General features: G+C 38.6%; 2 protein-coding genes across 2 annotated transcripts; one reads left to right on the top strand and one right to left on the bottom strand.

Moving 5' to 3' along the window:
- Window positions 1-533: 533 nt before the first annotated feature.
- LOC121912895 (tubulin beta chain-like) lies at window positions 534-14748 on the bottom strand. Its single transcript, XM_042435428.1, has 6 exons — window positions 14692-14748; window positions 12272-12667; window positions 6430-6538; window positions 5416-5526; window positions 4493-4737; window positions 534-3743 (listed from the first exon to the last, which is right to left on the bottom strand). The coding sequence occupies exons 2-6, from the start codon at window positions 12326-12328 to the stop codon at window positions 2931-2933; spliced, it is 1335 nt and encodes a 444-aa protein (XP_042291362.1). The 5' UTR covers window positions 12329-12667; window positions 14692-14748; the 3' UTR covers window positions 534-2930.
- Window positions 14300-26545, top strand: flot1a (flotillin 1a). The gene is made up of 13 exons (XM_042435429.1): window positions 14300-14450; window positions 16978-17041; window positions 17374-17449; window positions 17899-17989; window positions 18785-18928; window positions 19364-19483; window positions 19784-19879; window positions 20248-20400; window positions 20620-20801; window positions 21465-21510; window positions 21660-21797; window positions 22495-22659; window positions 22896-26545. The coding sequence occupies exons 2-13, from the start codon at window positions 16999-17001 to the stop codon at window positions 22914-22916; spliced, it is 1275 nt and encodes a 424-aa protein (XP_042291363.1). The 5' UTR covers window positions 14300-14450; window positions 16978-16998; the 3' UTR covers window positions 22917-26545.
- Window positions 26546-27554: the final 1009 nt, after the last annotated feature.

Here is a 27554-nt window from a genome sequence, read left to right as displayed (position 1 = left end):
CTGAATACACCAAATATAAATACAATATTACATTCAGCTCCAGGATTGCTGTAATTTCCTGCATGAAATCAGTGAAATAGTGTTGAAATGATTAGTCAGTTTACTGAGTAGTTGATAGAACATTAGAATAAAATAGGATATGAATCAATAGCAACTTTGATAATCAATTAATTGTTTTTATCCATTTGTCAAACAAAAAAACAAAACATTCATCCCTGTTATGAGGGTTGGTCTGCCAAAACAAGCAACTTGCAGGTTTAACCCTGGACTCAGGGAAATTTTTGATTTTTCACTATTTTCCCCATTTTATAATTATATATTTTCTTAACTGTAAAAATAATCAAAATATCTCAAATATCCTGTAATTGCAGCCCTACTGTGAACTATTCAGTTATGACTGAAATATGACCGTTCTGTGAGATGGGAAAGATATTGATGTTTGCCTTCTCGTTGCAACTCTCGCTCCATTTGTGGTTATTATAAAAAGTGGTGAGTGTTTACAGATGCACTAAAAACTGTCCATTAATAACAACAAACAGTACAAATGGGGTTTTTTTTTTCCTACAAATGCCTTTTTATTTCTCCAAAACATTTCACAGTCACTGGGATCCCAAGTCAAACTGTTCCACAGGAAATAAAAAAGGTACTAACAAACAATAAAGCACACACAGACACAAAGACAACATGAGGATCACATTCTGAACATAAGTGACGTTTGTTTGATTTGAATACATAATGTAGTGGCTCAGAGTGTAAACATTTACCAGAGTGTTAAACTGTGCACAGCTTCACAGGACAAAACATTTTACAGGAAGAAACATAAAACTGCAAATGTGTGTTTTTCTTTTTCTCTCTCAAAAGTAAAAAAGTCTAGTCATTGTACTTTTTCTATGTGTTTCAAGAAGCCATAAAATGAATGAAAACGTTAAAACTACATCAGAAGAGTTGTTGAACTGAGCTTAAACATGAAATCTTCAACTTCTCTCCATGATTTCTACAAAATACGGCTCATTCTTGTGAGTCAATTTGTCCTTAAAACTGCAGTTTAACAAGTAGATTAGTGGTATTTTTATCATTTTTATTTATAGCTGAAGGTAGTTTCCTTACTTGAATCCAAAGAAATACTGTATATAGTCATTTAAGTTTGGAGAATTTGAGCATTGTGTCCATGAAATCAATTAAACACAAAATTATTCTTTTCAAAAACACTTTTAAATATTTGGCAGATACATGATTCTAATCCAACAACAGCAAAGATGCTTTTAGTGAAGCTGAGCTCAGCCCTTTAAGTTGTCGAGGTTTTACATTTATAGCTGAGTCTAAGCTATTGGCACCCAAACATTAAGGGATGGGAAACAGATTCAACTAATGCTGACCTGGCCTCAGGGCATCTGCATGTGTGATCCTCCTCACGACGTTGGCTGGCGTCTGAGAAAAACCCTGCTTCTGCTGCTGTTGAATTAAAGCTGTGAATATGTATTATAGTAACATCAATTTGTTAGGACGTCAATGAAACAGGCCTTTTTCCCTTATTGACAACCTTGCAGAATTTGCAATTACTGGTATTTAATATATATTGAACTGGCTGTATGCTCTGCAAAAAGGCCTTCTTAAAAATGTCTCTCATTATCAAATATAAGACACTTATTTTTAATCGTATGCTTTTGGACCATAATGAAGGTTACAGTGGATGATATAACAGGTGCCTTCAGCTGAGTGAGACAAGTTTTCTTCTATGTTACTACAATATAAAAACAATTAGCTTAACATGAATAGAGAAAGGTCTTATACTCAGAGATGTTGACTAATAATCTCTGGAATTATTTGACTCACTCACAGTCTTGAAAAAGATGTGACGAAAGCAGTAAAATATGTGCTGATCAATTCACTTAAAATGTATAATAAGTGAGGGAAAAAAGTGCTGCCCCGCCTACTACCTGAAATTACATTTAGCTCTGTGAGTGATCTTGAAAGATAAAAATGGCAAAAAGTAATGAACACTGATAAAAGTAATGAACACTGCAAGGAATTAACACTGATAAGGGAATGATTTCGTATTTCTGAAATTCACTGATAATGTTTTAGACCTGGTTTCCCAAAAACAATCTAAGTCACACCTAAAGGGCCTTTAACACTTGACATTCTTTGACTTAACCCTTGTTTAAACATTTTAAAACTGGAATGTAAAGTCAAAAGTTGGAGCTTCCCAACTGCTACCTCAGCACTCCAGTGGTCCAGCTGAGAAAATCAGTTATGAAGCACAGAGATTCAAATAATCAAACGAATGTAGAAATATAGTTTCTCATGCAAGAAGTAATGTCATATCAGCATTATTTGGCAAAAACTTCAAGATAGTTTGCATTGAGTTTAAGTGCAATATTTCAATAATTTACCATTTAGCACAACAGTTGTTCAATGTAAAATAAAACAGTTTAAAGCCACCATGATGAATTGGGAAGCTTTGTTTAAATGGCGATTTCACTGAATTGTTCCCAGTAAAAAATGTTTCCAGTAGAAGATAATACTAAATGATGAAAGTGAAGTGCTTCTGATCTGTGCGTTTGCCACACGACAAGATCTTAGTGTGAGAAAGATTTTGGGAGGCCAGTCTTACATGGCGTCACAATAAGCTGTAAACCATGGCACATGAATTTGGTCATGTAATTTTTATCCGGTTTCTCATCCCGCTTCTCTTTCACCTCTTGGCCTACATTCATCTTTCATTCTTTTCATTTCTTCCCATCATTTCTATCCCTTCATCAACCAATTCACACCCGGACACTTCTCTAACCAGCCCTCTTCATCCTTTCTGCCTTATTTCACATCACTTTTTTTTTCTTTTCTGTTTTTTTTTTTGGGAGATTTTCTTTTTTGATCAATGACTTCTTCTCTTTCTTCAGCTCACATTACATCATTTTTTTGTTTCTTTCTTAGGCATCCTCCTCCACGTCTTCCTCGAACTCTCCTTCCTCCTCTGCCGTGGCGTCCTGATACTGCTGGTATTCGGACACCAGGTCGTTCATGTTGCTCTCCGCCTCGGTGAACTCCATCTCGTCCATACCCTCACCGGTGTACCAGTGGAGGAAGGCCTTGCGGCGGAACATGGCGGTGAACTGCTCAGAAATACGTTTGAACAGCTCCTGGATGGCTGTGCTGTTGCCGATGAAGGTGACGGCCATCTTCAGGCCGCGGGGCGGGATGTCGCAGACGGCTGTCTTGACGTTGTTGGGGATCCACTCCACAAAGTAGCTGCTGTTCTTGTTCTGGACGTGCAGCATCTGTTCATCCACCTCCTTCATGGACATGCGGCCACGGAACACTGCAGCCACCGTCAGGTAGCGACCGTGGCGAGGGTCGCAAGCAGCCATCATGTTTTTGGCATCGAACACCTGTTGGGTGAGCTCGGGCACAGTTAGGGCGCGGTACTGCTGGCTTCCCCTGCTGGTCAGAGGGGCAAAGCCGGGCATGAAGAAGTGGAGACGGGGGAAGGGAACCATGTTGACAGCCAGTTTCCTCAGATCGGCGTTGAGCTGGCCGGGGAAACGCAGACAGGTGGTCACACCGCTCATGGTGGCTGAGACCAGGTGGTTGAGGTCGCCGTAGGTGGGGGTGGTGAGTTTGAGAGTGCGGAAGCAAATGTCGTAAAGGGCTTCGTTGTCAATGCAGTATGTCTCATCTGTGTTTTCTACCAGCTGGTGGACTGACAGCGTGGCGTTGTACGGCTCAACCACTGTGTCCGATACCTAAAAACAGACACAGGAGGAACCATTGATAGTTATGGCTGATGTAGATTCTACATATTTACACATACTGCCAATAGATGACTTTCCTCATAGTTCAAAGTGACCTCAGAGTCTGCAGGAGGTTGTTAGTGCTGCTGACAAGGATTATTTTCCTGCATAATGTTTTTTAGCTTTCCACATCTATTTTACACTGTTGATAGATGGAGAGGAGTGCTGCAAGCTCATAAGACACTTTCATGATGTTACCTCTTCAATCTGATCAGTTTTATAGGTAATCAAAGCTGGTAAATTACTTTTTTTTCCAGGCACATAACCACATAATAGTAACATCCCCAGTTTGATCCCAGCTGGGAACCTTTGTTCCATGTCATCATCTCTCTCTCTGGCCTTGCATTTCCTGTCTATATATCTACTATCACTATCAAATTAAAGGCAAAATGCCAAAAAGAAAAATCTATATTGATAGCAAGAACTGACTGGATAATAAATAATGGCATTATTTATCATACGTATTCCACTGCAATCAACTATTTACTCTTTAAACATGGGAGACAGAAAACACTGCTGCCATTACTTTATATCATGTCTCCAGAGCAGCAATAAAGCAATGTATTAATATTTTATATTGTTTAAAATTCAAAGGAGAAATCAATGATAAAATATACATATAAAAAAATGTTTAATATGCAACTGTATATGAACAAATCCTTTTTTTTTTACTGTATACTATGACACATTTCATGCATTACCTTAGGAGAAGGCACCACACTGAAGGTATTCATGATGCGATCAGGGTACTCCTCTCGGATCTTGCTGATCAGCAGGGTGCCCATGCCGGAGCCGGTGCCTCCTCCCAGGGAGTGTGTGAGCTGGAAACCCTGCAGGCACTCACAGCTCTCAGCCTCTTTTCTCACCACATCCAGGACCGAATCCACCAACTCTGCCCCCTCCGTGTAGTGGCCTTTGGCCCAGTTGTTACCTGCCCCACTTTGACCTGAAGAGGTTGTACACATTTGAGACTATTATTAGACAAATGAATGATAATACAACCAAAACAGTGGAGTGTGGGTAAAACAAATACACTTAACTACTGTATGTAATGCTTAATTATGTGATGCCTTAATTCCTCACTGCATGAAAGAGATCAGATGGTAATTTTCTGCTTCATTATCTTCAGATATCTGTTTTTAACACTGAAAAATCTGTGTTAAAAACATTTTCTTGCATATAACACAGAGTGTTTTTTGCATGTTGATGATTAATGTTGAAGTGCAAGAATAACAAGAAGTCAACATTGATCTTTTAAAACTGTTTTGAGGGATTCAACAACTAAGTCAAAGTTGATGAATGAGCCCAGTGCCCATATGGTTTCATACTGGGATTTTATGGCATGAGTGAGCTTGTCTGTGCCATATAGGACAGTCAGCTGAGCTATATTTGTCAAATGAGCACAACATTACTAAAACGACAAAATAGGGGAAAATGGACACCGAAAGTTCATCCTTCAGTGGGAGTCCAAAGCCCTATGCTAGCCTCTGAGCATCCTTGGGCTAGATATTAAACTTTACAATCTCCATGACTGCTGTTCAGTATCCCACGCTAACCTCTGATCTCCTGCAAAGGCAGCTCTGATTTAATATCCCAACTCTCCTCCAGTAGAGTTTCTTCTTACCAAATACAAAGTTGTCGGGTCTGAAGATTTGTCCAAAGGGTCCAGAGCGGACTGAATCCATGGTGCCTGGTTCCAGATCCACAAGGATGGCTCTGGGCACATACTTCCCACCTGCACACATAGAAATACATAAAAAATTACAATGCATATTTTTCACTATTTTCTGACAACTCATAGACTAAATGATTAATCAAGAAAATAATCTACAGATTAGTCAAGAGTGAAAATAATCATTAGTTGCAGCCCTATTTAAGAATATTTGTCATCATGTAATCTTAATAAGATTATTCACAGACAAGAATTCAGTGAACATCTCATTCAGTTGCTGTTGGACGTAATCAAAACGTCTTCAGTTTGTTAGTGTGAGAAGCTGAGTTTATCAGTAGTACCTCATTTGCACCCCTAGATGGAGCCAAACATTATAAAACTGCAGGAAGCGGCTCAACTACATGTTTAACATGTTCTGATGGTAAAATGAACAATATTTTGGCCCAATTGAGTGACTTTATCATGTTTTCAGATCATTTTGGTAATGTTTACTTTTGTGAACCTTTATTGAGGCTATGCTAAGACACTTTTAGCAAAACTGACAACCAAGTCCAAACATAGGGTTGTCTTAATGTATTTAGCTGCTGAGTAAATCTAAATTTACAGTTTTTATACTGCTATTACTGCTAGCATAGTGCTTTCTAATATATCGAGAGCAGCTGATATAACTATGGATATCTTCAGCTGATCTAATTTCCTGAAAATCTTGTATTGTTAGTGGCTCTTCAAGACAGTAGGAATCATGAATCTCATTTTGCGAATAGGTGTAGACAGCCAACATGTCTACATCAGGTCTGGAAATGTTCACCAATTAGCACAACAACACTGTATCCTTGTTTGAAATCTGTTTTATTTTTATCTACATCCTACTCATTGCCACTGTAATGAGCCAGTTTCTCCACAGGGGGGACATTACACCTCATTTTCTCAAACAGACACCTCAGTATTTTAGCAGCATCTACGTACCAGTAGCCTCGTTGTAATACACACTGATCCTGTCCAACTGCAAGTCGCTGTCTCCGTGGTAGGTTCCTGTTGGGTCGATGCCATGCTCATCGCTGATCACCTCCCAGAACTACACACAAAAACACAAGAACACACACAGAGGCATCAGTAAAGACGCCAAGTATAGAATGAAGTCAGACACCATGTTTCTCTCCTTTCTTTGAATTAACTACATTTAATTGTCATAAATAATGTCTATAATGCAATATTATTAAATAAAGGTCTCTGTCACTATAAAACTGATAAAGCCAGATCTTTTAACATTCATATTCAAGTCTTGACCCCTCACTGGAAGCAGTATTTCACTGGCTTGAAACCTGAAACAGCTTTAATTCATGATCAAATGCTGTGTAATTATTTTTGAGTCACAGTTGTGCAAACAAGTCTTAGAAAGAGGTGTCTTTGTGTGCTTCTTGAGGCCGTAGCTGCAAGCCGACTGACTAAGGGGAAAGAAGAGTCTGGTTTACAATCACTCCTCAGTCTTCCGTACTTCTTAAGGACTAGCTGATCTGATTACCTTTTGCGGTCACAAGACCACCTAAAAGCAGCAACGTGTTCGGTAAGACTGCCGCTTCTTTCTTTGAATATGATGTGAATGAAAGCTTTCTGTAGTAAACAGTCATCTTGCGGAGAACTGCAATCTGTCGGCGTTCCCCATCTTCTATGCTGACTACAAGCTGCACTTCACAGCTTCACACTCGCTGTATCACGTGGTGTGTTTAAATGTGCAAGCATGAAGCGACCTGTCACAACCAGAAATCGGTTCTTTCTGACCCAAAGGCTGTTTGAAACGAGCGGGAAGTGTAGCTTTGATCAGCTAGAATGAGGACAAGGCAGCCGAAAATAGCTCTCTGCATGTGTGTTGTCAATCCTTTGCTAAATTTGCAAATTAACCACAGTTATTTCTGTGAAAAACACGCATTTCATGGCCCCGATCATATGCAAGTCTCATGAGGATGTTGTGCATTACTCTTGTTTTAGCCTCCTTACACTGGCTTTAAGATCTTACTGATTACTTTTCAGGCTGTTCATGGCCTCTCTTTCTGCTATATCTCTGACCTCTTAGTATCATATGCGCCAGTATGTACTTTGAGATCCTCAGGCAGAGGTCTTTTATCTGTTTGAGATCGAGCTGTAAACTGAAGGGGACAAAGCTTTTGCAGTCAGGGCCCCGAGACTTTGGAACAATCCGTCTGAGGAAATCAGGTCGGCTGAGTCAGTGGTCTTTTTTAAGTCTCTTCTTAAAACATACCTTTATCTGAGAGGCTTTCCTGATTTTACTTGAGTTTTAATTTTCTTTGAACTGTCTTTTATGTCTATTGAAAAAGGTTTTCTTTATTCTTGCCTTTTCCTTCACTGAATTGTTTTTTATACACAAAGATTGTTTTTTATGTTTTCTTTTAAAAAAAAAAACCTGATAATTTTATGACTTGTCTGTTTCATTTTGCAAGATTGTGCAAGAAGCACGTCAAGCACGGATTTCAAAGGCTTGAGACTACGACAAGAAAACAAAAACAGAAAGTACTGAGGCCGAAAAACTGGGATCATTGTGCAACAGAAGTAGCAAAGAAGAGCACAAAACTAAAACATTCATCTGAAAGCACATTCTGAAGTGTCATTTAACTACCAACTTTCCACTAACAACTCTCTCTCTCCACTTTTTAAAGCTGCACTTTGCTACTTAGCATTCTGAAAAGCTTGAAACCCACAAATAGTATGTAATTTTCTTCAGGAACAACTTTGTGATTTGACATAAAAATCCCTCTTCATGTAATTTTATGGGAAGGAAGAACTCGGTTTTCAGTTTTACCCACACACACACACACACACACACACACACACACACACACACACACACACACACACACACACACACACACACACACACACACACACACACACACACACACACACACAAAGTACAGAAACTCCTTGTTCCATTCAGAGTCGGAGGGTCGGTGAGAGCAGCTCTTTCTCAGAAGATTCATTCGACCTCGTTTCTACAAGCTGAGACATTAACGCCAAACTCAGTTAAGACACGAGCGCAGACTGTCACACCAGCTCAGTCAACTGACCCTAATCTGTGCCAGGCAGTGTGATAGTGTGTGTGTGTGTGTGTGTGTGTGTGTGTGTGTGTGTGTGTGTGTAGAGAGAGAGAGACGGAGAGACGGGTGGGCAAGAAAATCTAATGTTTTAATCCTCATTACTGTCACTTCACTATCTTTGCTTGTCCATTAATTCACCTCCGTGGGGTCACCAGGGCAACGAGTTGATAAGTTTAGTCAAGCTGTTTGCTTTCCTTACGTAAGGCAAACAAACTACAACAAGCTGGCTGTAACTAATGATTATTTTTAGTTATCGATTAATCCAGAAAACAGTGAAAACGTCTGTTATAATTTCATAGAGCTTATTTGTCTAATCGACAGTCCTAAACCTAAAGACATTCAGTTTACTATCAGGTACGACACAGAAAATCTTTAAATTCTCACATTTGAGAAGCTGCAATCAGCAAAAATGACTAAAATGATTATTTGATTATCAAAATGATTGATTAATTGACTAATCTAGGGCCGCAACTAACAATTATTTTGATTATCAATTAATCTCTGGATTAATTTCTTGAATAACTGATTAGTTGTTTGGTGTATAAAATGTCAGAAACTGGAGAAAAATGTTGATCACTATTTCCCAAAGCCCAAGGTGCAACCTAAAATCTATTGTTTTCCCAAACCAGCAATTACTATCATAATAGAGTAAAGACACCAGAAAATATTCACATCTAGTTAGCTGGAACCAGAGAATTTTGCATCTTTTCTTTAAAAAAATCATTAAAAATGAGTGACTGATTATCAAAATAGTTGCAGATGAATTTACTGTCGATTAATCAACTAATCGTTGCAGCTTTACAGTAATACAAACTTACGTTTCTAAGCACCTGCTTTACTCGAAGGAACACATAAGCTAAAGACTGCTGAATCTGTCGAGGACTAATCTTTCATTGGTTATTGGTTGGAACTCGACCGGGTAAGTGAGTGAATTCAGGCAGAGTTAATCCATTGTGAAATGAGGATGACCTCAGCCTCGCTAAGTCTCAGTAAATACACTTGTCTTCACTGATCATTGAGCAGCGGAGTCTGAGTCACTCCATATGTTGCTGCCACGCCTGTTGGTGTCCTTTTAAAAGCCCCGGGGCGAGTCTGCTGACTGAGTTCATAACAGGCCAAATGTTCCGTATGTAGGCTTATATTACATCAAAATGTGAAGCTACATATCCCTGTGAAGGAATGTTTGTCCTGTTCCTGATGTATAAATGATCATCTTGATATAGAACAACACATATATGGGCTGTATTAGCCCTCAACACAGGGTGATGCAGGGTGATTAAATTTATGGGTCATCATCTGTAATGGCTATTTTTAAATCCTATTTACGTCTATACTGCCTTGTGTCTCTTGATGCATGTTCTATATTATGTAAAGTATGGCTGCAATGAACAATATTTTGCTTTATTATTGACTAATTTACGTTTATTGTCTCGATGAATCATTTAGTCTATAAAATGTGAATAAATTGCATTCACAATTTCTTAGAGGCCACGATGATGTCATCAATTTGCTTGTTTTGTCTGACTTACCGTCCAAATTCACCGTCATATATAACAAAGAAAACCAGCAAATAATCATAAACGAGAAGCTGGAACCAGAAAATATTTGGCTTTTTTGCTTGAAAAATGACTGAAATGATTCGAGTATCATTAATTGTTGCAGCTTAATTATCGATTCATCACCTTTATTTAGAGGTAGATCTTTTTCTTGAGTCATTGATTAATAATTTGGTCTGTAAAATGTCAAAAAATAGTGAAAATGATTTCCTAGAGTCAAAAGTGACGTCTTTAAATGTCTTGTTTTGTCCGACCAACAGTCCAAAACCCAAATATATACATTTTACTATCATACATGACAAAGAACAGCATTATATCTAAGCTTGTTTTGGCATTTTTGCTTAAAAAAGCCTAAAATTATTAATTGATTATCAAAATAGTTGCTAATTTGTTGTTAATTTTCTGTCGATCAACCAATCGATTCATTGACTAATAGTTGCAGCTCTATTGTGAAGCATTTTGAGCTGCCTTGTCTTTGGTACTTTAAAACATTAAGTAGTCCATCTATATCCAGCTTATCAAAGATCTTACTGGTCTCGACATGTCTGGTAGGTTTTTGTTGGGAAAAATCCTTTCCAAACAGAAAGTGATATGTTTTTATAACCACCCTGTTATAACATTAACAAGCCAAAACAGACAGAGATCACAATAGTTGCTACACAGTTTGATTTATCTCTGGGAACTAAACAGTAGAAACCCCACAGGATATTTAAAGTGTTGCAACAAAATGTTGATAAAACAGTAAAACACTGACTTCCCAGATAACCACTTAACAAATCTACGTCCGCGTGTAAACAGGGTTTTCAGGGTCACTGGTGGTTTAGGGGGCTCGGGGCGTGTGCATGTGATACACTGACAGGAGAGGCAGCTATTTAAATGACCTCATCTGTGCTTTCAGAGCAGACACTGAGCCACTTGTTATCTTCCTCCCCCCCCCCCGCCTTCGCCACCCCCCCCCCCCCCCCCCCCCCCCCCCCCCCTTCTGCTGCGTTCCTCTACTCTGCCTCAGCAGATTTCTCCTTTTCTTTTCAGCCCCTTCTCTTGTTCTTTTCCTCGCTCTTATTCTCAGCGACAAAGAGTCCGGCTCACCAGGCGGCCAAGACAGCAGCTGGCCCTGTGCGTCTGCTGAAGTCTGGCCAGCGCCATTAATCATGGATCAGCGGCTCCAATCAGTGTTTTGTCAAGAGTCCCAAATGTGTGAATTGTTACTGTATTCAGATGCAATGTTCACAGTGTTGGTTACAGTGGTTTTGTCCAACCTTGAAGTGTTTAATTTCCTATAATTCCACTATAGTATAACATTTAAATACCACAGAGACTTGTTTGTGTAGTTTGTGGTAACTCTTTATAACCCATCACATCACTAATATATTTCAACAGTGACTTTTTTATTTCTTTTTGTTACTCTGTGTTGATTTTATTGCACTTTATATATTTTTTCCTCTACTATTACAACAGAACAAAGTCAGATTTTCCATTTTATTTCTATTTTCACTGTCAGTTAAAAGGCATTTAAATGTTTTACTGATATATGTGTGCAGTAATGCATCACACAACTGAAAAGCAGCTCGCTAAAGTTCACTGCTAACAAAGCAAAAGAAACCTTTTTTTTTATTTTGGGTGCTCTGAGGCTTTTTATTTGTTCTTTTGTTTAAGTCATCAAGGATTCTGATGTTCACCACAGACCATTTACTTTAGCTTAAACTCAAAAATGTGGAATTTTAGACAGGATTTCAAATAAATGCTAGTGGTAAGCATTAACTAGTGAAAGATAGTGAAAAGATTAATTGGTTAGCTGAGTCTACAAAGCTGAAGATCATTCCACAAGCTGCAGCTCAAACAATAGGCGGTGTGGTTTCTGGCCCCTGTTATGTCTACATATACGATAATATACAGAAAGAAAACCTCTTTTTGTGCTTTGTGTTGTAAAATACTAAGATTAGTGAAATTAGTGGGCTTTATCTTTATAATTAAATTGAAATATTTTCTTAAACACACAATAAAAGAAAGGCCTCTTGTTGATGAAAAAGTTAAAGAATGAAAATCAAATTCAACAGGCAATAACTAAAATAGAATAAAATGCCAATTAACAAAAAAAAAAAAAAAAAGTTAATTTGTTGTCACTAGGCAACTTCTTCTTACCTTTGCACCAATCTGGTTACCGCACTGGCCGGCCTGGATGTGCACGATTTCCCTCATGATGGTTGATAGTTAGTTAGTGTTGAAAGTGAAGAGAAGCAGGGATGGAGCCGCTCTGTTGACCTACTGACTGATCACAGACAGACTGACAGACGAGACACAGGCAGCAGAGAAGAGTGTCAACTCCTCTGAGCCCGACAGGCGGGGCTCAAGTGTTGGGACGCGGCCATCACGCCGTCCACGCTAACGATTGGCTGCTGCAGCTTCAGACCCGGCGCTGATTGGTTGAAAAGGCGGATTTTTTTTTTCCAAAGGGGTTTCCTTGTCTCAAAGGCACGGACCGGAAGAGGAGAGGGAGTGCCGGGTTTTGTCATCACTGCCTTGTTGGAGGCTGAGGCCCTTTAAATAGAACAAAGCAGAACTGAATCAAATACAATAGAGTAAAAGTATCAATGCAGCAATGAAAAATACTCCATTACAAGTAAAATTTCTGCACGAAAAATCCTATTTAAGTAAAAGTACATAAGTATTATCAGCTTGTAGTTAAAGTTTTGCAGTAAAAGTATCGGTTTGGTCCCTCTGACTGATATATTATTATATATGACATCATTAGATTATTAGTACTGAAGCATCAGTTTTAGAGCAGCATGTTACTGTTGTAGCTGCTGGAGGTGGAGCTAGTTTGACCTACTTTATACACAGTTAAATCTGACCCCTCAGACCCCTCAGATAAATCTGAGGGGTCATGAGATGAAAAGAAAAAACAAAGTTCTGATACACAAACCTGTTTTCAGTTTTTTTTTCTCAAATCTTTGATTTTTGGTGAAATATTGAATCATTTGAACATTTATTGAAATGAAACCATGTGAGAAGTTTTGAAGGAAAAATCACTATTTGGTGGAACTGTTAACAACTCATAGATATCTGAAATGTGACCCCGACTACACACTGCTTTTTGTAAGATGTCAAAAGCCAAAAAGGTTGGAAACCACTGGTTTCATCTTTAACAATGTGTTGTATTTTAAAAGCTTGTTATATTATCCATTGTGTCAAATCTTCATCTGAAAAGTAACTAAAGCTGTCAAATAAATGTAGTGGAGTAGAAAGTATAATATTTCCCTCCGAAATGTAGTGGAGTGAAGTATAAAGTAGCATCAAATGGAAATATAGTACAAGTACCTCAAAATTGTACAGTACAGAAGGCTACTTGAGTAAATACTCTCCACCACTAACACCACTCCACAGAAACCTACATTTTTTAAGACATTGTAAGCATTGGATTTTTAGCTTTATTGCTCCGGATTAATCATGTATTTGAATCAGCCTCCTGGACTCAACTTTGTTATCGGTTATGTATCTTATTTATTGGCCTGATGTTGTATATGTGAAAGAGGAGGTTCAGAACCTTAATTGAAGTAAAATAACCAATACCACAATATGAAAACATACTCCATTATAACTAAAATGTACTTAAATAAAATTTCATATGAATGTAGTGAAAGTATTAGAAGTAAAAGTACTCATTTTGTAGGCAAATAATTACTTATTACTGATGCATTGAGGTGTATGCTAAATTTCAATGCTGAGTTAATTCCAATTATTGCACATACTCTTGGATAATGTCATTTACTTTAGAACAATGCGTTATATTTTGTATGTTCATTATAGGTTTTTGAAATCTACTTAATCTGCAAAGTAGGCCTAGGTAGTAACTGTAGCTGGAAGACAAATGTAGTGGAGTAAAATGTACAATATGTTTTCCTCAGAAATGTAGTCAGGTTAAGCACAGTACTTGTAAATCCTTTCACCCTTAATATATATTGTGTCCTATTTTCAGTTAGGCAATGAGGGAAATTAATTGATCTATCTATCTATCTATCTATCTATCTATCTATCTATCTATCTATCTATCTATCTATCTATCTATCTATCATCAGCTGAGGTTTGTTGCTGCAGTTCTCCACCAGGCCACTAGATGGCGGACGAACACAGCTGTAACGATGGGCGTCCTCAATACAAGCCGCTGAGCTGCACTGCACCACACAGACCGCATCAGTCGGTAACCAACGGGAATACACCACCTGATATTAAATTACACTATCATTTTTAGCTAACAGAGACTGCTACTATTCCGTCACTTTCTCCGTACTCCTCCTAAAGAACAGCATTCATACACTAACCGGTAAGTGCGCTGCTATATAATGCCTCAGTCCCTTATCGATTATATAGGCTACACAAACCAAACCGGTTTGTGTTAAATTGACTGAGTTAAAACAGCTAACCGCTAAAAAATTTCATCTCGTTATTCAGTTTTTCCCTTCGCTAGAAAGTTATTGCTCTCAAGTGTGGGTTTGCGGATATTTAAAGGGCTCTTTTTGCTGATTTAACTGCGCAAAATTGGTGCAAATTATTTTTTTTATTACCCGTCTGGTCTTCGTTTAGGTTCCCATCACAACCCCTCCCTCTCTCTCCCCTTCATGTCTCCCCTTCACAGCATGCAGGGCCGCTGATATTTTGAGGGGATTGTCTATAAACAGAAAATAATCAAATAAAATAGGAATTATAGCAGGATTACCCGCCACTCTGCAGCTACAGACGGGTGACAAATTAAAGGGAAAAAGCTTGAATAAACGAGTAGAGAAACATAACGGATGCAGCTGCTTCCACACAGGTGGCAATTAAGCAATTAATATCCAATCATACTCCGTGACATGTATAAGATGGCAAGAGGAAAAGATCTAAAAGACTTTGAAAGAGGGTTCATAGCTGATGCTTTAATAGGAACAGTGACTAAAGTGACATCTGAATTTAGATCTATGGGAAAGACATCAGTAAATATAGTCGGACATTTGATGAATGTGATGCTTGTGCATTAGTGCGATATGTAAGGAAAAACAGAAGAGCAACTCTTCCTCAGGTGACTGAGAATGTCAATGCAGGACGTGATCAGACTGTCAGCAAGAACAGTACGTCCACAATTACATAGAGAGGGATGTTATAGTAGGGCTGCAGTGCACAAACCACTCATTACAAAGATGGACGTACATTTGAGAGTTAAGTGGTGCAAAAAAAACCACAGGTACTGGTTACTAAGATGTGGGAAACCAGTGTTATGATCAGATGAGTCATCCTTAGCCATATTCTCGAGAAGTGGCCTGGTACATGTGTTGCGTACACGAAGAGAACACTGCGGTTAAGTGAGCCGTCATTTGGATTTATGTGCGCGTCTATTCACGCTGTTACGGTACAGGTGCTTGGAGCAGCCAAAAAACTAAAGACTCGAATTACAGCAATAATTTCTCCCGTTATATTACACGTCATGTGTAATATATGACGTGTGACGTCACTACACAAATCCTAGTTTGATGAAAACCGTTTGCATAATAGAAAATTGAAGTCAGCTCGAATTAGATTATACCATTCATAATTTTCTGACTCTGGAGTTATTTTACTTTACAGTTTTTTGAGAAAATTAAAGGCAAAGTTACATTATAACATTCATAATTGTCTCATATTTCAACTGTCATAAAAAAAATCCTTAAGAGCTTTGCTGAAATTGTCTATAGAGGCTTGTTCACAATGACTTCAACTATAGTCATGTGAAATTTGGACTTATTTTACTGTACAGTGTTTGAAAAAATTAAAGGGAAATTTAGCTCAAATTACTTTTTAAGCATCATCTTTTCCTCATATTTCAACTGTCATAAAAGAAATTCTTAAGAGGTTTACTGAAATGTTCAATTGAGTCCTGTTTAGAGGGCCCAGACTACAACCATGTGAAATTGTTGAGTTTTACTGTGCAGTTTCAGAGAAAATTAAAGGGAAAGTCAGTTCAAATTACATTATAACAAAAATGTCCTCATATTTGAACTCTTATAAAAAAAAATTAAGAGGTTTTCCAAAACCGTTCAGTAAAATAAGTCACAATTTGACATGGAGATAGTCTGGGCCATCCTGAACAGCACTCCATTGAAAATTTCAGCAAATGTCTTAAAAGAAAATGAGGAAATAATGAATGGTATAATGTAATTTGAGCTGACTTTAATTTTCTATTATGGAAACGGTTTTACCAAATTAGGACTTATTTGGTGACATCACATTCAACAAGACTTCATTGGACGATGATGTGTAATATAATGTGCGAAATTATTGCTGTAATGAGTTTTTTGTACTTTTTGGCTGTTCCAAGCACTGGTACCGTAACAGCGCGAGTAGATGTGCATCAAAATCCAAACGGCAGCTGGCTTGACCAGGTTTCTGCAAATGATGGCTCACTTGACTGCAGTAAGAGAATGGTACAGGTCTGAATGCTTGACTCCTACAGTGAGGGGATCTGGTGGCTCTGTTATGCTTTGGGGGGCATTTTGCTGGCATGGTTTGGGTCCACTTGTCCCCTTAGAGGGAAGAGTGACTGCAAATCAATACAAAGTTGGTCTGAGCGATCAAATTTAATCCTATGATGTAACATTTCTATCCTGATGGGAATGGTCTCTTCCAGGGCAATACCCCCATCCATAGGGCACAAGGGGTCACTGAATGGTTTGATGAGTATGAAAATGATGTCACTTGTCTGTATATCTTACATTGTTGCTACAAGATTTTCCAGATAATTCCTCTTTAAGGTGGACCAGAGCTTCAGGAAAGTGGTGCTTTGATGGTGGCTACTGACTAATTTTATATATTCTTCCATTAATTCCTTTGTTTTTCAGTCCGAGGGAGGATCAGCCAACATGTTCTACACCTGCGGTCCCAACGAGGCTATGGTGGTGTCAGGTAACATGATGATGACCTGTATTTTTTTCCATTTTCTTCCATTAAATGTCTCAAATTCCAAAGTGGGTGAAATGTGCCTGATTCAAAACACATAGATGATAACATTTTCCAAAATATCACAATGTTACTTAACTTGTTTTTTGGATGAACCACATTTGAAAATAAAATGTGTTACAAAAGTTGGTTTGCAATGGAACCTTTGAATATTTTTTGACCATCAATACTTAGGATAACATTATGATTTTAATGTTTTGTTCATATTACTCAATTAATGTGTCTAACTCGATCCAGTGTCTAATTTGAGGCTCTGCTTGGTCCCCTTTCTTGCCCAGGTGTCTGTCGTTCTCCTCCCATGATGATAGCTGGAGGCAGAGTGTTCGTCATCCCGTGTATTCAGAAGATACAGAGGTAGGAAAACGTAGAGGGTTGTTTTTTATCTTCTATCCACTGTTGTCAACCGATCTTTAGTTAAATCCCTGACACTGCTGTGTATAATGCTTCAATTTACATCTTACTTTTTTAGTATTTAACACACACTTTTACCCAGGTGTCGTCAACCAACCAGCCCACTAGAGCTGAGTTTGATTTCTGTTTCCCTGACAAATGGAACATATTTAGCCTGCAGCTGGCAGTGAAAAACAACATTTGGATCTTCTGTTGTACATGCTCCCCCTCCTACATCAATTCCAGTTCATCACATAGCACCAGACTTGTTTGTCTGATTGTTGATCCTGTACTTAAGTATATATATAAGTTGAGTACAAAGCAGATATCTCTATACTTAAATGTGTACTGTTAGAGCAATGTATATCAATCAATAATGATCTTTTCCTATGTCTTATCCTGCCTCTCTCCAGGATTTCCCTGAATACTCTGACTCTGAATGTGAAGAGTGATAAAGTCTACACCCGCCATGGAGTTCCCATCTCTGTCACAGGGATCGCCCAGGTCAGTGTTCATCCAGTCACTGCAGAGAACAAGACGGCAGGCTACAGGAAGATGTTTTGCTCAAAGGGAAATGTGTAAACTAAGGAACGATAGTTTCTATGTAGCATGAGGAGGAGAATGACCTTCAACTCCCATGCAAACACTGCTAAACGGGGTAATATCCTGTAGCTGGAAGGTTTGTGCAGCCACTCAGGCAGGTTGCCCATCAAGGCTTAGTGTCTTCTTACTCTGGTGAGCCCTGGTTGTCTGTTAAATCACAGACTTCACACAGGCCATGACAGTTTTCTCAGGCTTGTGAATTTGAGTAGAAGAAAAACATTTTTTACAGAAGATCTGTTGAAAGAACTTAATTGTTCTGTAAAATTTTACTCTCTGGACCTCTTTCCATCCTGAACACCTATGTATATTCACATCTATTGGGAAACCTTGTGATTGACTTTTGTACTGATATAACAGGAAACATCAGGGATTTCACCATGATTTCTTGACAAAAATCTGGCCTGTATGATTATCCCACTTGGCGAGATAGTACAATGAGAAACATGTAGTCTACATAAATTCAAATAAAGTTCCTATTCTGATCCAAGTAGGATTTAAGCCACATTTGAGATAAGATCGCTCATCTCTTAACTCTTATTGTTTATATCACAGTGCTGTTATTTGTGCCATGTATTTGTTGGCATCTGAAAACAGCTGCTTGTTTTGCTGAACAATCCATTGTGCCACATGGAGAAGGAAACCTTGTCAGTGTGTTTCGCTGCAGACTTTCAAATAAACAGCTGCTTCTTCCTACAGATGAAGATCCAGGGTAAGAATGAACAGATGCTGGCTGCAGCCTGCCAAATGTTCATGGGGAAGTCAGAAGCGGAGATCGCTCAGATCGCCCTGGAGACGCTGGAGGGACACCAGCGAGCCATCATCGCCCACCTAACTGTTGAGGTAACTATTGATTGGTTGTCAGTTTCACTGTTTGATTGCTTTTCCTGACTTTCCTTGTTCATGACAGATTTACTCCTTTACTTTGGATTGGTTCACTAAGCATTTGATAAAAGTCTAAAACTTTTTATGAATTTTAAATGTATTGTTTAGCTGCTAAAGGTTTGTTTATGCAGATACTAACAGATACTAAAATACCAGACAAACAATATTAACCAATCAGTTAAAAAACCATGTAAGTAGAAGGGCTTCAATGTAACACTGACCTAAGTCAGGACCCTCTGCAATATAAATTACAAAGCTGGAATTGTAACATTTTCATGCTCATTAAAATATTGAACTTTATACATTTAGGTAGGAATGAAGTACTGGGATGGTGTGACTGGTTTTGTTGGGATACAGCTTGGTGTCATTTGATATCACACCTGCCTCTTACAGGAGATCTATAAGGACCGTAAGAAGTTCTCAGAGCAGGTTTTCAAAGTGGCCTCCTCTGACCTGGTCAACATGGGCATCAGCGTGGTCAGCTACACGCTCAAAGACGTTCACGACGACCAGGTAACCACGATTTTTCAATTTATTTTTCAGTGAGAAAAAACATATAGCTATCTATGTTTGATGTTAAGACAGTGGTGTGTTCATCTGTTTCGAGGTATCCAGTGGGGTCTGAAAAGGATACATAGCCTTTTAAACTCCTAATACAAGAATCAAAAACAAAAATACTTGTAATTCAATACTTAAGCTGTCTTCAGTTAATGCAGGACTGCCTCAAGTCTGAGTTTCAGAAAAAACATTGAAAGGAAATGCATCATGAATTCTAACCATCTTGAACTTTTTTTCCATCTCTCATGCACACAGGATTACCTGCACTCTCTGGGTAAAGCTCGCACAGCCCAGGTGCAGAAAGACGCTCGCATCGGAGAGGCTCAGAACAAGAGAGACGCTGTGATCAGGGTAAGATGCTGTATATCCCTTTGTCCTCATCTTGAGGGTTAGTGTCATTCCTATAAAGGTGCTGAGTGTTTCACCCAATCATGGTCTTAATCTTGAGAAGCAGTGAGACTACTGTAATTTGCCAGTTGCATTGTTTAGCAGCGTATCACTAAGTATCATTCTTTGCTTTTGTTCTAGTGGGATCGTTTTGTTTTTTTTTGTTTTTTTTTTACATAAGCCATTATGTTATTACCAGCTACATCTGTTTTTGCCTTCAGAGAACTAGCAGTCAGCAGAGAAATTTGTCTAAACTCTTGCTACATTTTCAGCATCTTCATCCCCAGAGATATTCGCTCTGACCTTTGTTCTTGTCTCTCTCTCTCTCACAGGAGGCTCATGCGATGCAGGAGAAGATCTCGGCTCAGTACAAGAATGAGATAGAGATGGCAAAGGCCCAGAGGGACTATGAGCTCAAGAAAGCAGCCTATGACATTGAAGTCTTCACTAAGAAGGCCGAGTCTGAAATGGCCTACCAGCTGCAGGTATACACGAGTATAGTGTTTATATGCATTTATCAATCGCTGGCTTTAATTGGTGACCCTTAACTAGCTGTAATTTTAAGTCTTAAAGCAATCAGTAACACATTTTCTCTCTGGATTTAATATTTCATAACATTAAATGAGAAAATATTATGTGGAGTGTATCTACTGCATCTTTCTTCACTTGTCAACGTGACTGAAAACAAATCCTTCCCTCGCCAGGTAGCAAAGACGAAGCAGCGCATCGAGGAGGAGAAGATGCAGGTCCAGGTGGTTGAGAGGACTCAGCAGATCATGTTGCAGGAGCAGGAGATCACCCGCAGGGAGAAGGAGCTGGAAGCCAAGGTGAAGAAACCTGCAGAGGCTGAGAAGTACCGTCTGGAGAAACTGGCCGAGGCTCAGCGGTGAGTTTTGCACGACTCAGCTGCAGGTTTCTGTCAGTTTTAGTGCCAGAGTTTAAGGTTTCTGTGTGTCCCGGAGCAAGAAACTGAATCCTCGTTGTTCTGTAGTTGAACTGATGCTTGTGGAGGATGTTGGAAATGTGAGTTTTGCAGTGGAGATGGATTAAGTAAGACATTGTCATCTGTATTCTAGCCAGCTTCTATCTGTCAACTTCTGATGATATGGTAAAAGATTAGCGGGACTGTAGGCACATATTTGCCTCTTTTACGTTTTCAAATTGATTTTAAGAAGACAAACCCACAGTATTATAGTGACCGAGGTGGTAAATCATCAAATACAATAATACCTTTGAGGGAAATTAAAATAGTAATGAAGTGAAAATAAAGATCAGACTCTCAACCTGCCTCAGGTTGAAGTTTTGTTCATGATATAAGCTGCTATAATATCTGAGTTGTCATGTGTTTATGGGAACTGATTTTAGACAGATGTTTCACATCTGTTAGACCTTTTAAGTCCAAATGCAGTTCAGTCAGATTTTGTATGAGAATATATCAGCAGTTTGAGACTTGATTTGTCTACCTGTTAGATTGTCTGCACCATCTGTTATAATCCTTTCTGTCTTGCTGTCTGATTGACTCTATATTTCTGACTCTCTGTGTGTCCAGTCTGAAGTTGATCATGGAGGCCGAGGCTGAAGCTGAGTCCATTAGGGTGAGTTAAAAATCACTTATTATCTGTGTTTTTAAATAGTTTTAAAGGAAATCATAGCAAGGATCTTTCGTCCACGGATGTTTCTGTCCTGTTGTGTGTGTGAGCCTAATTCACAGAGTATCTACAAAGACTGTCTTCTGTCTTCATAGATCAAGGGTGAGGCTGAGGCGTTTGCAGTGGAGGCCAAAGGTCGCGCCGAGGCAGAGCAGATGGTGAAGAAGGCCGAGGCCTTCCAACAGTACAAGGATGGAGCCATGGTGGACATGCTGCTGGAGAAACTGCCTATGGTGAGACACAACATACATCACTCTGATCCAACCTTTTTATACCATATAATACACAGTGGGAACATCACATCCATCCCTGGGTTCTAATTATGGGTCTAATTACTAAACTCTATTTAGCACACCTTTCACAAAGACGGTTAGACATAAACAAAATATGTTCAAACTGATCAAATGTGATGAAAGGTGTCAGTGCTGAAATGTTTTCTTTGGATACACAGCGATAGCTTAAGATATCTGAACCTTTGGACTTCAGAAATTAAATACTGCTATTTTATTTGTTAATTTTACAATTAAAAGATAAGTTAAAATACCTGAGAAACACATAAATATACATAATATCTCACCAAACTTTTAGCTATTTTCCCTTTTCCAGCTAAATCTTTGGTGCAGTCTTTCATATATACAGTAATTTAAAGAAAACTTATGTCAGAAAGTATTAAAAACATTTACAAAAAAACCCACTTAAAATTAAAACTACATGACCAGAAGTTCTCTTAATAAGTAATGATATTGTACAAAATAACATGCATTTGGATCATGTAGCGTATATGTAATATAAACTATTGTCAGGGTCAATTTTCACTGCTTAGCTCTGAGTTTTGTAGGGTCACTTAGTTTCTTCATGTTCCTCCTGCCAATGAAGGATTTTATAAAGGTGTTTTTTTACAAAAGTTTTGACAATAACTGTCTTCTCTAGATGGCAGAAGAGATCAGCAAGCCCCTGTGTAAAGCCAAGAAGGTTACCATGGTATCCAGCGGAGATGGGGAGGTGGGTGCGGCCAAACTGTCAGGCGAGGTGCTGGAGATCATGACCCGCCTCCCTGAAGCGGTGGAGAAACTGACTGGCGTCAACATCTCCCAGGTAACACACGCACGTCTCCGATACGTGTCGTTACAAATGTGTCATGAGGACCCAAGAATACATATCAAAGCTTAAAAACACTCAGTAGAGCTGCAGAGTTCAGTGATTGTTCTCTTTAGGTTTGTCAATACCTTTCACATCATGCATAGTCATTTTTAAAACTGACCTTTTGAGAAAGACTTCTCTCTCTCTCTCTCTTTTTCTCTTTCCTCCTCCCATCCCTCTCCGTCCCGTAGGTGACCACTCGTACAGACTGAAGAGAATCAACCGAACCCGGTGACCAGTGACTCTCCCCGCTGTCTTACCTCTTATCAGCTGCCTGGATTCTGTGCATGAGTTTACTAACACAGACTTACTCTTTCCTCTACTCCCGTCTGCGTCTTACATCATCAGTATAAACGTGTCCCCTATCTATCTCTGTCGACGTCTCGCTGTGGTGTTGCTGTGTGTTGTGAAAATGCCGTCCGCTTTCTTTCACCATTTTTTTTTTTTTTAAATTAAATTTCCACTGACACCCAGCTCCAACTGGGCTTTAGTATTGTGCTTCTCCGGCTACAGTTATGGTTGTTATTTCAAGTTATTTGAAGTAGTTTCTGAGACCTGAATATAATGATCTGATTCTACGAGACCACAGCTCCGGTCGCTCACTTTTAGATTAAAAATAGTTACGTCTACAGTATACGTAGCACCAGTTTCTCCCTCTTTTATTAAGGATGAGATGTTTTGAAGCCTTTGCTTATTGAAGTTTGCACTTTTTATCTCTCTTAGATTTAATCTTAATCTAATCCACCCTCTGGCTCTGTTTATATACAGTCCATATGGCCACTGATACTACATTAGTGTAAGCATAAACAAAACGTCTTTGATTACTATGTTCTCCTCAAAATTCAGGCTTGTGCCTTAATGTAAACTGGTCACAAAAATGCATTGAAAGAACCATAACTGAAGCCTCTGTGTATCCCCTGAATTTCACCAAACTTTGTCTCGAGTCTTACTGTCTTTCCTCCGTGTCACATGTTACGTGTTTGTGTCACACTAACGAGAAATCCTCGAGTCTCTCCTCACCGTGTCTGTGTCGACCTTTTAAACGTCTCCTCCATTACTGCCTGTGTCCGCTGCCTTGCTGCCAAACCTTAAGTGCATCTTAAAACTAAAGTTTAATACAAACATGCATTCAAAACCCTCATTGCTACAAATACTACGCCTACATACAAGCAGACCAAAACCTCAGGCTGTGATTTTAGCCACTAATACATGACATCCATCAGGAGAGTGTAGAGATAATCATTTCATCAAGTTGTTACGGATGATTGCATAGAAACATTTTCATCAAGTGTTTATGCATTAGGCATTATTGTTCTGTATGATACTTTTAAAATCTGTGATGGTTTTCTATTTCCTATTTGTATGTTTTCATTGTATGTTCTCCTCCCACCGATCGCATGAGGTCTTAATATTTTAGCATCCAGCTGAAACAGTGTTAACCTCTTTATAATCACAATACATCTTTGGGTTTTAAGGAACAGCATTTTTGATGACTTAAGGCATACCGGTGTAACATAGCTTCAGGCGCTAGAGACCCATGCAGCAGTCCTATAACACACTTTATGCAAAAATACTTGCAAATGTGAATCCTGTTCACCAGTACTATCTTCCCTGACTTCTTTGGATTATTTATCGAGCATTTCTGTATCATAGATGATTGTTTATCTATCGTCAGAGCACCTTCGTGGTCATCGGTTGCTTAAAATGTTGGAAATTCAGCTCAATTTACTGTTGAAATCACTAGACGAGAGCATCAGGAAAACAGTGCATATAATGTAAATATGAAATTACATGTTACAAGAAAAAGTGAAAGCTCTTAACTTCTTCACTTTTTATAATAATAATGAAGGTACCAGTTACCACTACAGTATGAGGGATGACTTTTTTTTTCTTCCCTCATAATCTGGTGTTTTAATAACCATCGTAGGTAAATTGCCCCCCCTCCTCAACAGCAGGGTCATAGGTCAAGGTCAGCTGCAGAACTGGAAGGGATTTTATGTCGTTCCTCGACTCAAGACAGGAGCTTGAACTCGGTTCTTCTGGTTGTTTTAGGTTCCTGTGAGACTTCGCCGCCCCGCAGCGTAGTAAACTAGATGTACACCTTCAGTAAAGGGATGTCTATCGTTTGTGAGGCCAGTTATGTAGCAGTTCTCATAGAGGTGTTGTGTGTGTGTGTGTGGAATGATAGTGGTGTAAAGTATCGCCCTCGCCTTCAATCGTAGCAAAGAGACAACCGGAGTGTAATTATAAGATCACTGTGTTGTAGAAATGCTGAACAATTCACCATTATTGGTTTAATTTGTTTACTTTTTTTTAATGAAAGCGTAATGTAAAGAGATGCTTAACAGTCAGGGACATTATGTCAAATAATGTCAGCTTGTACTTCAAGGAAAGGAATGTTTAAGATTTGATAGATTGGATCAGAATTGATCAATAAAGAAAAGGTTTTTTATTGTTTTATCACTTTGCTCCTAGTTAGTAAATGTTACTGTATCGTGTGATATATTTATTTGTTAATTTATTTCTTTATAATACAGAGTTATTACCAGCAATGCATTGTAAGGAAATGAAAATCTCTAATGTTGTGTAATAATAATAATTTCTCATCTCAGAGTACAATCAGTCACCCAGGATGATATGCTAGAGAGAGTTTAGGGGCCGGTTCAAGTGTCCCAACTTGCCTTACGGTTAATTATAACTCTCACTGAGGGGCTGGGTTTTAAATATGTTTCATTTTGGCACTGTATCTTTTTTGTTTTGTTCTGTTTTTGCACCAGAGTGTTTTTTTTTTTCATTGCATCAAAAGGCACTTAAACATTCTGGATTCTTACAGTGAGAACTTGTGTTTGCTTTTCTTTAGTGTCATTTGTATTTAAAACCAATTGTATTTTGTTTGACTTTGTTGTGTGATAGAACTAAATTTAACCAAGAAAGGTCCTGAACAGTAAATCTGTCTTTTACCTCCGTTATACTCAGCCCTAAACACCTCACTATTAGTCTGTCTGTGACTGTTTTTTGCACTGCTGATTACAGTTTTGTTTGTTTTTTTGTCATGTTACAGCCAAATGTATTGAAATGATTTTCTGAAGCTTGATTTTATTTATTTTATAATTAACACTACTGTCACTACGCATGCATCAAAACCTACCACACATTAACTATAGTTGAATCTTGCGAATACATTCATTTTTAGTCAGGACACTGTAGACGTGTGTGCTGCCTGACTGTGGAATTACCAAAGTAGGAGAAAACCTTATAGATACCTGTAGAAAAGGAAATGTGACACTTGCTTCTAGATGTTTCAAGTGTAATGAAGCGACACTAAATATGGCTATAAATGTGTATATATACACTATATATTTGATATTTGACACAGTATCAGTGTAGCACTGTTTGTCACTATTAACAGCTCTACTAACTTCTTCTAACATGTTTTACTATAATTGTATCTGAGCTATAGTCTGTAGTTTAAGTTGAGTTTTCTGTGTTATTTTGACTCCTGCTGTGTTTGCTGTGTTTGCTTGTGAAGACTTGCCAACATGATGGAAGGTACCACTCTGTTGCTTTTTAATTCTTGTGTCTCAGGAAATTTGTGTTTTTACAATATACTTGTCATTAAATTGCAAAAGGGAAACCACCTATGTGTTTCACTATTTCTAAAAACAAATTTTATTTTAAATCTTAAATGTTACTTTGCTCATGTATTATTTTTTGTTTTCATGTCTGATTTATGCATGTTTTGGGTTTTTTTTAATGTTTTTATGAGGACCTCACAAACAACAGCTCTCCCATGCATAGTGCCAGCTAACGGGGGTCCTAATAAACAAACATGGTTTCTAAACATTTTTTAAGTCTGTTATTAGCCTGATGCTGTTGAGTGTCAGATTCACACGTACACCTCCCTGGGAGCTGCAATCATCGACTGTTTTCACTGAACAGCCCGACTGGAGCTGCAGTGCCTTGCCCACGAGTACCTAGCTGCTGCTGCTGCTGTTGCATCTCTTAATTTCTTTAATTTTAAACCAGCAAACCTTCTAACCACAACCCCGCTTCTCCACTTATGCAGCTTTGTTCGGTATTTATGTTTTGCTGAGTGGTCTCTGTCTGTGATAGATGCTGTATGTCAGTGGTGGGGGGGAGGGGGCTTTAATTACCTCTAAAAATAAAAAATGTATTGGACATTGTGGATACAAGCACACTGCAGCAGTTGTGACAATTTAAAAGAGATGCATGGCTATTTATATGAATCAGAGAATCCACTGTTACGCTAATGAATAACATCCAATTTAAGATCTAAAATTAAACAGGAATTTGTATTTAATGATGTAATAATGCACCACTTCACACTATGGATGCACTGACAGGATATCAACATCAACTCACCGGAAGACACTGAGTTGATGTTGGCAGATGTGTCAAGTTAGCTAAAAATAGCAAGTCCCTCCATTCAAAAATGTTTTTTTCTTCTTGATCCTACAGTTGGATGTCTGAGCTTCACTGTGCAGAATGATGTATGAGCAGAGTTTGACACTTGAAGGCTGTTTTGCTGAAAGTGGAAAGTTTCTCTGTGCTCATTGAAAATCTGATTTTAAGGGACGGGCCTACGAGCAGGATTTGTGACATCACAACTAGTTTCAAAGACAATCCTGGTCCAGTATCCAATTTACACAAGTGTGACGTGAAAACTTGAAGCCTCCAGTGCACAAACACTGAGAATGAACTTTACAGTGAAGTAGAAGACATCTTGTGTCCGGCAGATAAACTTTAGAAGTGAAACATATTTGCATATTCATACAATCTTGAATTTTTAATGAGGGAGAAAGAGGAGAGGCCATTTTCAGGACTTTAAC

This window comes from Thunnus maccoyii, chromosome 15 (assembly GCF_910596095.1).
Source record: "Thunnus maccoyii chromosome 15, fThuMac1.1, whole genome shotgun sequence".
In the NCBI taxonomy this organism is placed as follows: Eukaryota; Metazoa; Chordata; class Actinopteri; order Scombriformes; family Scombridae; genus Thunnus; species Thunnus maccoyii.
The sequence above is the reverse complement of the archived record's forward strand: the minus strand, read 5'-3'. Positions and strand labels throughout refer to the sequence as shown.

Coding starts and splice junctions, on each gene's coding strand:
- flot1a (XM_042435429.1), top strand. CDS start 16,999: ATGTTCTACACCTGCGGTCCCAACGAGGCTATGGTGGTGTCAG. Junction 17,450..17,898: donor TGTATTCAGAAGATACAGAG/GTAGGAAAACGT, acceptor GCCTCTCTCCAG/GATTTCCCTGAATACTCTGA. Junction 21,511..21,659: donor CTGAAGCTGAGTCCATTAGG/GTGAGTTAAAAA, acceptor CTGTCTTCATAG/ATCAAGGGTGAGGCTGAGGC.
- LOC121912895 (XM_042435428.1), bottom strand. CDS start 12,328: ATGAGGGAAATCGTGCACATCCAGGCCGGCCAGTGCGGTAACCAGATT. Junction 6,539..12,271: donor GTAACCAGATTGGTGCAAAG/GTAAGAAGAAGT, acceptor TTTTGTGTGTAG/TTCTGGGAGGTGATCAGCGA. Junction 3,744..4,492: donor GTGTGGTGCCTTCTCCTAAG/GTAATGCATGAA, acceptor GTCTGTTTTTAG/GTATCGGACACAGTGGTTGA.